Source organism: Benincasa hispida, chromosome 12 (genome assembly GCF_009727055.1).
Source record: "Benincasa hispida cultivar B227 chromosome 12, ASM972705v1, whole genome shotgun sequence".
Taxonomy (NCBI): domain Eukaryota; kingdom Viridiplantae; phylum Streptophyta; class Magnoliopsida; order Cucurbitales; family Cucurbitaceae; genus Benincasa; species Benincasa hispida.
In genome coordinates this window covers 59,223,799-59,234,534 of record NC_052360.1, presented here as the reverse complement: position 1 = coordinate 59,234,534, position 10,736 = coordinate 59,223,799, and the positions used below count along the sequence as shown (strand labels likewise).

Genomic DNA, 10,736 nt, shown 5'->3' with positions numbered 1-10,736 from the left:
GAACTATAAGAAATAAATGAATAGAAATGCAGGAAAATATGACTAAAGGGATCTCGAGACAAATCCTCAAATTCCTAGTCTTTCCCTAGGTTGATTCCCCTTTTTTCAAGGAAGAATCATTCCTCATCTTACGCTTCCACGGGATGGGATGACCTAGAGCTACTATACTTCAAAGGAACTTTCGTTCTTGAGACTACTGACTTGAGAAGTTGAGAAAATGTCCCAGAGAACTAATGGAAATGGCAGAATATATAAGAAGAGAGATAAATTCGGAGGTGGAGAGTTGTATTATGAAATGAAGGACTTCTCTTTATATAGGCCCCAAATCGGTTGAAGAGGGCCGAAATCAATGTTCTGAGGGATCATCGGTCAAAATCGGGACTGCCTAACAGCTTGGAATGTGAAAATCGCAACTACTCTTGACTAGGTTGAAATCTAGAAAATTTAAACTCACAATAACATCTTTTAAATTCAATCTAACCCTTATAAACTTATTTCAACTAATTAAGACTAAATTTAAAGAAAACACATGCAAAAGACCAATTTTTCAAATAAAAGTGCACAAATAAAGACCCAAAAATTTGTACTTTCAAATATGACAACAAAAAAGTTCTCCATAATGGTATCATAACAAATTCCCACCCAAGAATTTAACCAATTTTAATCACCGTCTGTGGGGATCACGAACCCACGACCACGTGGTCAAAAGCCACGCGCTCTACCACTGAGCTAAGATGGCTTAACGACTAATAAAAACTGATTATGTACTAATTCGTAAAGAAATAATAAGTCTAAGACAACCTATTTAGCCTTTTCTATATTCACAATCATACCAAACACAAAATTCAACATGGCTCTTATCATTTAGTTTTGATTTTTTTGAAGAAATACCCATAGCACCAGAAATTAGCCAACATAAAATTAGAAGAATGAGACCTATTAAACATTTATAAAGTTCAAAAGTTCAAAAACCTACCGACAATGATATTACCTTATAACTTAACCAATAATAAGTTGAGCCCTTTTTATATTCACATAAATAAATAAAGCCCTTTTTAGTATAAAAAATAAAGACTAATTTTATAAAGTATAAAAGATGTACAAATATTTGAACTCTTATTTATAGGTCTTTAAATTATTTTGCATGTAATAGAAATTTTAAATTATTTTGCATGTAAAAGAATTTTTTTAACATTCTAAAATATCTGTAGACACAAAATTAAGGGGTTGTTTGGGACTGATGTCTGGAGAGTTCAGATGTCTGAGGAGTTCTGATGTCGGTGTTTGGATGTGTAGAGTTTTTATATCTGAGTTCATATATTTGTATTTTGGTGGGTAGAGTTGTTATATTAGTGCTATCTGGTTCAATTTTTGTATCCATCCTATTTGAAATAAGACATTGATTGCATTTTTTTTATTCTTTCCAATCTCAAGATATGGTATATAGTTCAATTTTATGTTAAAATAATTAAAAATGACTACATTGATAATTTATATTAAAATAATTAAAAATGATTATATTAATTACTGAAATTTATTAAGTCTAAGTAATATATTTATATTTATTTATTAATTAAACTATATTTTTATTGTTCAATTTTCCAAAAATAAAAATCTCACACTTTTGCAAGGTAACTTAGTAACTTCAATATTAAGAAGCATGTAAACATTAAAAATAAATGAAGACAATGCAAATACTCATAATAAAAATTAAAAAATTAATAACACCAAAAAAACAGTCCATGTAATATATCCATCATATAAGTAACACACCAAAATTAATAACAAAAAATACAACTGAAATGAAATATAGGGGAATACAAAAAGAAGTAACACACCAACTTCAAACTAATTGAATATTTCGTATTAGTTTGGGCTGCATAACAAAACAATAAAAAGTTAGAAGAAATCTAGAAATACTTATAATGTAGGAAGAAAACTAGTTCGAATAGAGAAGTACCTACATTGCTTCTATGAAGTACGATATGGATGTAGGTCACGAGTTACCAGATCAAAGTACAATGAGGCACCCTACCACCCACCAAACAACCAAAAGTTAGAAACTTACTAATGCGAAAATAACAGAACCAAACATTAGAAAGTAGAGAAGAAGAAACCGAAGTTAAACAACTCACCAAATTGACAAAATAAATCTTGGATAGTGGAGACTCTCAGTAAATAGAGAATGACCAATGTTGTTTTATAGGAAAAGTGAAGGGAGAGGGGTGGTTGTTGAATATTAATAATAACCCCAACAAATATTTTTTAAAAAAAAGTGTGACCCGCCTCAGAATATTAAGTTTACATCATGAATGAACTCAAATTCAATTAATAAATTGGTTGACTCATTAATGAAGTGGTTGAATGGGTAGTGTAAATTAATAAACAATCAGAACCGTCATTATTAAAGTTGGTGGACAGTTTAATAAATAAAATAATTAATAATACATAATATTGCAAAAGTATAAAATACACGAATATGATCGAGTATGATCGAATATATTCAAGCATAATCGAGTACGAATGATAGAGTATGATCAACCATAATCAAGTATGAACGATCAAGTATGTTCAAACATAATCGGGTACGATGCATGATAGAGTATGAATGATCGAGAATGATCGAATATGAACAATCGAGTATGGTTGAGAGAAACGGTGACATACAATACATGGAAGGAAAATGACGATGAGATACGAAACATGTTCCAAAAATTGGCCCACAAATAATTAAAATCAGTGAGATAGGATAATGGACCTCCAAACTACCAATCCATGATATACCATCTCATGTTGACCCCCAAACCTCTCTAAAAGTCCGAAATCTAGTGAGAATTCAAGGAGTTATATCCTGTTTAAGGAGAAAAAAAAACTATATTATACACAACATTAAAAGTTTAATTTTTTATTGTTCAAAGACACGAAAGGATCTATTTGAAAATGGACCAAATTTATATTTTTTAACCAAATAAAATTCTAAACAACTCATAATATATATTATTGTAAAAACATTTTAGAGAAAATGAATGTCACATCATTGAAAAATTATTCAATCTGACAATAGCTAACTTATTAAAACATTATACATCAAAATTCCAAGTTGGAGCCGAATCCAACCTCAACATAATACCTCCACATGATTTGTGCATATCGGGAAGGAAGTAGCCCTTCAGAATCCCGTGTTGAAGTTTAAGGTGAAAGCAATCGAACCGAACCAAACCGAGAAATGTGTATCGATACTACAGCTCGAAATCATGTCGCAGACACTCTTTAAAGGAGGGAGAACCTGTCGGGTGTTGTGGATCCTGTAACGTCCAACCAGATGGACAACCAGGTCTACCTTCAAATTTCAAACTGATTGTTCTTTGTTAAAAATCTTTACAATAACGTTTCTTTCCAAAAGAATATTATTTGAAGAACATGATCGCGCTTTCATTTTCTTGTGGTCATAGGCTGAAGAGAGTGCAAGAAAATCATTTCATCTCCTGATAAATGATGTGAGGAACGCGTCTTTATACAAGTAAATTGCAGCAAGCACATTAACAAGGCCTTATTACTTGTTCATGCTTAGTTATACAGCACAGGGCAAAAGTTAACTCAATGGGTTATATTAGAAACAGTAGGCAAGGATGCCATGGGTTCAATTTAAGTATAAAGAAAGGCAAACCTCAAGAGGAGTAACTCTACTGACTCTTCTTTAGCTTAGAATGGGAAGATGATGAAGACCGATTATCATAATTGGACGATCGAATAATGAAAAGAAGTGTTTCTACAAGCATGCCGAAAACTAATCCAAGGATACCTCCAGCAGCACTCTGAGAAACAAAATTGATTGCCCAATTAATGACAGTACTACGAGAATCAGAAATTAATGAGATTGCTCAAAAGTAAACAAATATTCATTAAATACCATGATTGGATCATGCCTAAACAATGCTCGGAATAAAGCATATCCAACCAGATAGCCAGTAAACATTATCAACACGACATGTAAACCTGCAACAACCTCATGACTTGTTAATTCTTGTTGTTCAGAAGGCAACAGGAAACAAGAAAGAACAATATGACATTGAAGATCTCAAATGTTCAAAAAGAAGTTGAAAATGGCAAGAGTTCATGTAAAACATTCATGAAAGTTATCAATTCAGGCAATCTTGTAATACCCATATTAAAAATTATCAACAATATCACATAATGAAGATTTCATAGATGTTACATTTCTCTTTTGTAAATATGAAAAACCATATCATTTCATCGAACTGCATACAATTTTGTCTTATACATAAAATGCACGCACATTTAAATATATCATAAAAAGGTGTATGTTGGTAACGTAAAATGACAAGGTTGCATAGATACCAAATCCGAGCTGATCCTTGTAGGAAGAGAAAGGCTCCTCAATTGGTTTCTTAGGTGCAATATCTTTCACCAGTTCCTGATAAGCCTTCCTCTCTGCTACATCTGCAAGCTTCTTCAGTCTAGCCTTTAACTCCTCACTCTGTATACCCATATCAATAAATTAACAACCCCACAAGAAAATTTATATATATTTTTCTTAACCAGAAGTTCTGAAATCTAGAAGTTTTCACAGTTCAGCATATAAACTTCAATTTGGCTTCCTCAAAAACGTGGTTCAAAGACTCAAACTACTGAATACAGCTAGGGCCAAGTCATATCCAGATTGAAGGGATCCAGGACATGAATGACATCATTGGCATGGTCGTAGAAGTACTGAATATGCTGTTTCTTAAATAATGTATAAAATTTGTGTGCTCTGAGTTTAGTTCATATCCATGTAAATGTCCTTGGAGTTAATATACCACTAGTTTGAGCATTGTTCGAGCTAAATATCTTCAATTAAGATAACGTTTTTTTCACATTGATTGTACTCCAATTTTAAGAAATTTCAAAGAATCCGTCAATTAATTTTGGATTTGGATTTTCTTTCTCCAATTTTGTCATCAAATCATCACTCCGACTAACAAAACCATCAAACTAATTTGCTAATACATAAACTTCATACAGAACTAAATGAAGAGAAATTATTATACACACCTTCTCTCTGGGTTTAGGGCTTGTCAAGACGAACTCCGATCCAGCCAAAAGACGAAGCAAGTCCGGCCGTGCGGATGATTCCTTAGCAAACCAGATAGCTCTCAGCGGCTTATACGGAATGTTTTGTTGTGAAGCGAGATCTGAAGCAATCTGCCGGAGTTCATCGGAAAGTTGCGAGTCTATGGACGCTGAGGTCAGAAATGAGCGAATTGCTTCGGTGTTAGATAGAACAAGACCAGACGGATGTGTGTGGTCGTTGATCATCGTAGAAAAGGGTTTTGCAGTTTGAGAAAAGCGTTATCCTTGGCGCCGACGAGACCGGTGGAAGACGAGAGCTCAAAGCAACTAAAATGGAGTTCAACGTTTTAGTTAGATCGGGCTGAATTGTTAGGTGGAAAGAAAACCAATTTGAATAAATATAACAATTTTAACATTGACAATTTAACCTTGACAAAAATATGATGCATAGGAAAGAAATTTCGAATGTATAGTTGAACGGAAAAGTATTGATAAAAATAGGGTAATTTTGGTGGATAACATAATCATGTACCAGATCCAGTCATCATGGATGTTAGTATTGGAATTGATGTCATAAATCTAATGTATCTCACGGTTCGTAGTTTTGTTAATACAAATGATTTATCTAATAAAATTTAAGGTATTTTATTTGATATTTAGACAATATTAATTTAATCCAATAAACTAAGATCCAAAGTTATATGATATCACTTGAACAGAATGTAGTTGACATACAGATGGTTCATGTTCAAGTAATAACCTAAAAGGTCTATAATAAATGAATGAAGGTTAGGTGTCTTATCCTGGTATGTCTTATCCTGATAACACTGATACGTCATACTTTGTAATTATTACATGAGATGCAAGTGTTACAAACAATATGAACCATATTGTTTATGTAAAGTCATATGAGTGGGAGTATTAGTTTATATATATACCGGACCATGAAATAATTAATTTCTCTTTATAACACTTATTTGAAGAAACTAATATTTCACTATGATGATCATAAGAGACTTGACCTTAATCCTGAGTGAGTTGCGAACTCCTGTTTATGACGATGGTCTTTTGATCTGTATGGGTGAAAGTGACCATGATAGCAAACTCAATAAGCCTACCATTTTGGGGATTTGTTTGATTAGGGAGCTACGAACATAACTATACAAGATGAAATTCACTCCTTCCCATTTCATGGAAAAGTAGATAAATTACTCCCTTAATAGTTGGTTCCAGGTCTTGAACAATGAGGCCTCAACCTATCAGTGGCCTCATTGTTCAAGAAAGAAAACCAATTTTAACATTGATAATTTAACCTTGATAAAAATAGGATACATAGAAAAGCAATTTCGAAGGTAGAGTTAAACAGAAAAGTATTAATAAAAATAGGGTAATTTTGGAAGATAATATAATTGTGTACCGGATCCAGTCACAATGGATGCTAGTGTTGGGATTGATGTCCTAAATCTAGTATATCTCGTGGTTTGTAGTTTGTTAACACAAATGATTTATCTAATAAACTTTAAGTTATTTTATTGATATTTAGACAGTATTAATTCAATCCAATAAATTAAGATCAAAGTTTATATGATGTCACTTGAACAGTATGTAGTTGACATAGAGGTGATTCATGTTTAAGTAATAACCTAAAAGATCTATAGTAAATGGAGGAAGGTTGGGTGTCTTATCCTAGTAACACTGCAGATATGTCCTACTTTGTAATTATTACATGAGATGTAAGTCTTACAAATAATATGGACTATATTGTTTATGTAAAGTCATGTGAGTGGGGGTATCTTATATAAAGAAGTTTATACATAGACCGGACCATGAAATAATTAGTTTATCTTTATAACACCGTTACTTGAAGAAACTAATATTTTACTATGATGACCATAGGAGACTTGACCTTAATCCTGAGTGAGTTGTGAACTCCTGTTTATGTCGGCAGTTCTTTGATCTCTATGGGCGAGAATGACCATGATAGCCGACTCAATAAGCCTACCATTTTGGAGATTTGTCTGATTAGGGAGCTATAAACACAGCTACACATGATGCAATTCACTCCTTCCCATTCCTTGAAAAAGTAGATAAATTGCTCTCTTAATAGCTGGTTTTGGTTCTTAAACAATGAGATCCCAACCTATCATTGGCCAAGAGGTGTTAGTTTATAGTTGGACTATAAATTTTTATTCATTAGAGGAATTAGTGGTACTTAAGGAGTTAGATGTAATTCCAGGGGTAAAATGATATTTTGACCCAGTTGTAGTTATGAGCATTCGCGAAGGGTTATCCCTCTGTTAATTGGTTATATCTATGGACACAAAAATATATCTACAGTGCGAAGAATGCAACTATCGGTCTTTAGTGGAGTGATCTGTAGTTAATGAATATTGATTAATTGGATTAAAGGAGTTTAATCAGTTAATCTCATATCATTTGACCTTCTAATTTGTAGGTCCATAAAGTTCCCTTGTTAGCTCATTGAAGGATAGTAATAAGGAATGATTTAAATTATTCAAATCAAATTAGATAATTTTATGTTAATGAGATTAATATGTAATGGTTAATTACATATATGATCTATAATCTAAATTATGTAAGAGAGATATATTTGAATAAGACTCAATATCAGATTTATATGAATTGGATTCATAAAGAGATGTATACATATAAATATGTGATATTTATACGTTAATTAACTTCATATTAAATATGATTTAATTGATTAATTGATTAAGAAATAATGGAGATTGGAGATTAGTATAAATATATGATATTTATGATAATTAATTAAATGTATATGAAATAAGATTTAATATATGATCATTTAATTAATGTGAGACTTAATTAAATAAGGATTATTTAATTAATTAGCATTAAGGGTATAAAGGAAAATATTTGGAGAAGGGGTTAACCCTTCTCCATATAAATATATTTTTATAGTCCTTTTAGGACAAGGGTTTTGACTATACCAAAAAAATAAACAAAAAAATAAAATATTAGCCTCCCGAGCCTCCACCTTCTCTCTAACTTCTCTCTAAAAATTCTCTACCATTTTCCTCCTCAAATGTTCTAAGAAACCATTCTTCCAAGTTCTTTGGAACCCTAAAGAATAGCAAGGTAACTTTGTTGGCGGTGTCCTTCATTAGAGAAGTTTGAGATTGTTGATAATGGTGGAAGATGAAAGCTAGAAGAATCAACAAATATGAGTTTTGATTTCTTTTTTTCTTCCTTTTTTCTTTAGTTTTGTTTGAATATTTATCTTACAAATGTATGTTTTGTTTTACTATTTTTGTTTCTATAAAAATCGAATGTCTAAATACAAGCGTTCACACGCTTCCACAGGAATTCGATTCCTTCAATTGGTATCAGAACCAGTTTTTCTTGCATTTTGATTTTTTGTTTTTTGAAACAAAAATCAGTTCATGAGGTAGGTTATTTTTTTGCATTTTGCTTGAAAATGTATGAGGTTTGCTTGATAGATAATTTCACTTATTGGCACCATAGATTGTAAAATTTTATTTTGATTCGATCAATGTAAGGGTCTATTGTTTGGACATTTTATTTCTGCAATCGAGCCTGTATTTTTTGGTCATTCGAGTAAGAAACAAAGCTATCTGGAGCCTAATTTTTCAGAAAAAAAATAGAGGTTTTGCTTCTGTCTCGCAGTGCCTGGAATCTTAGCATGCGATGATAGCTTGCGGCGAGATGGCATACAACGATGGCTTGCAGCGAGATGCATTCCATGCAATGGGGTGATGGTCTTACAAAGCAAAGGAGCTTGAAGGTAAGCGCGTCAACCCATACCATATGTCGACACTTAAAAAGTTGAAACAAGCATCTCGATCTTGGAATATAAGGTTTGATGTTGCAGTCAAATCTTATGGCTTTGATCAAAATGTTGATGAGCCTTTTGTTTATAAGAAGATCAACAACAGTTCAATAGCTTGTCTTGTGTTGTATGTGGATGATATCTTACACCTTGGGAATGATGTAGGTTACCTGACTACCACTAAAGAATGGTTAGTTACTCAATTCCAAATGAAAGATTTGAGTGAAGCACAATTTGTTCTAGGGATCTAAATTATAAGGGATCGAAAGAACAAATCACTAGCCTTGTCTCAAACATCCTATATTGACAAAGTGTTTGTCAAATATTCGATGCAAAATTCCAAGAAGGATTTGTTACCTTTCAGGCAAGAAATTATCTTGTCTAAGGAACAGTATCTTAAGGCACCACAAGAGATTGAGAAGATGAGACGGATTCCTTATGCATCTGCAATGGGTAACCTTATGTATGCCATGTTGTATACTAGATTCGATATCTGTCATGCAATGGGAGTCGTCAGTACATATCAATCCAATCTAGGATTTGATCACTGGATAGCAGTTAAAGCTATTCTTAAGTATCTTAAAAGAATGAAAAACTATATGTTTGTGTATGGTGTTAAGAATTTGATCCTTACAGGATATACTGACTCTGATTTTGAGACTAATAAGGATTCAAGGAAATCCACATCAGGATCAGTGTTCACTCTAAATGGAAGAGCTATAGTATGACAGAACATTAAGCAATGTTGTATTGCGGATTCCACCATGAGGCTAAGTATGTCTGCCTGTGAAGTTACTAAAGAAGTCGTTTGGCTTAGAAAATTTCTCACAGATTTGAAAGTTGTTTCAAATATGTCCTTGTTCATGACACTTTATTGTGATAATAATGGTGTTATGGCAAACTCCAAGAAGCCTCGTAGCCACAAACATGGAAAGCATATAGAGTGCAAGTAGCATTTTATTAGAAAGATTATGCAATGGGGAGATGTGATCATCACAAAGATTGCCTCGGAGCACAATATTGTTGATCCATTTACAAAGATTCTCACGACTAAAGTTTTTTAGGGTTACCTGGAGGGTCTGGGTCTACGAGATATGAGTCGTCTAAGTTAAGGGAAGTGGAAGATTTTATTGGATATAATGTATGCCTAGTTTATTGTATTGTATATTGGGTTTGCTTTACATTGTATATTGATACTTTACTTTTTCACTCGTCTCTTATTGTATTTTGATATATTCCACTAGCTTTGGACAAGTGTGATATTGTTGGAATTGATATTCTAAATCTAATGTATCTTATGGTTTGTAGTTTTGTTAACACAAATTATTTATGTAATAAAATCATAGGTATTTTATTTGATATTTAGAAAATATTAATTCAATCCAATAAACTAAGATCCAATGTTATATGATGTCACTTGAACAGTATGTGGTTGACATATAGGTGGTTGATGTTCAAGTAATAACCTAAAAGGTCTGCAGTAAATTGATGAAGGTTAGGTGCCTTATCCTGGTAACACTACGAATATGACCTACTTTGTAATTGTTACATGAGATGTAATTGTTACAAACAATATGAACCATATTGTGTTGGGATTGGTGTCCTAATTCTCCCGGAGTCTCGTTGTTTTGTAAAGATACATATTGTTCAATGAATAAAATAAGTGTTATTTAATTCTGGCATTTACTCATATCCAATAAACAAAGCTTCTTGGTTATCTTATGTGAACTTAAGTATGTATATGTGATATACAAGTGGATTATGCCTTAAGTGATAACCTAAATCGGTTTGTAGTATAAGGATTAAGGTGGGATACCTAATCCTGGTGACA

General features: G+C 32.5%; 1 protein-coding gene and 1 non-coding gene across 10 annotated transcripts; both read right to left on the bottom strand.

Annotated features, from left to right (window-relative positions):
- Window positions 1–665: 665 nt before the first annotated feature.
- Window positions 666–739, bottom strand: TRNAK-UUU. Its single transcript has one exon. It is a non-coding gene; the product is annotated as a tRNA-Lys (tRNA).
- A 983-nt stretch (window positions 740–1,722) lies between these two features.
- Window positions 1,723–5,460, bottom strand: LOC120068388. Of its 9 annotated transcripts, none has more exons than XR_005479192.1 (7): window positions 5,056–5,460; window positions 4,360–4,498; window positions 3,911–3,996; window positions 3,668–3,815; window positions 3,118–3,485; window positions 1,965–2,851; window positions 1,723–1,876 (listed from the first exon to the last, which is right to left on the bottom strand). XR_005479192.1 is itself a non-coding variant. In XM_039020139.1 (4 exons), exons 1-4 carry the CDS (start codon window positions 5,317–5,319, stop codon window positions 3,684–3,686), a joined length of 621 nt encoding a protein of 206 aa, XP_038876067.1. In that variant the 5' UTR covers window positions 5,320–5,459; the 3' UTR covers window positions 2,978–3,683. The 9 variants fall into 9 exon arrangements, 1 of the variants encoding a protein (XP_038876067.1); XR_005479193.1 differs by having other exon boundaries at window positions 3,118–3,354; XR_005479194.1 differs by having other exon boundaries at window positions 3,118–3,340.
- Window positions 5,461–10,736: the final 5,276 nt, after the last annotated feature.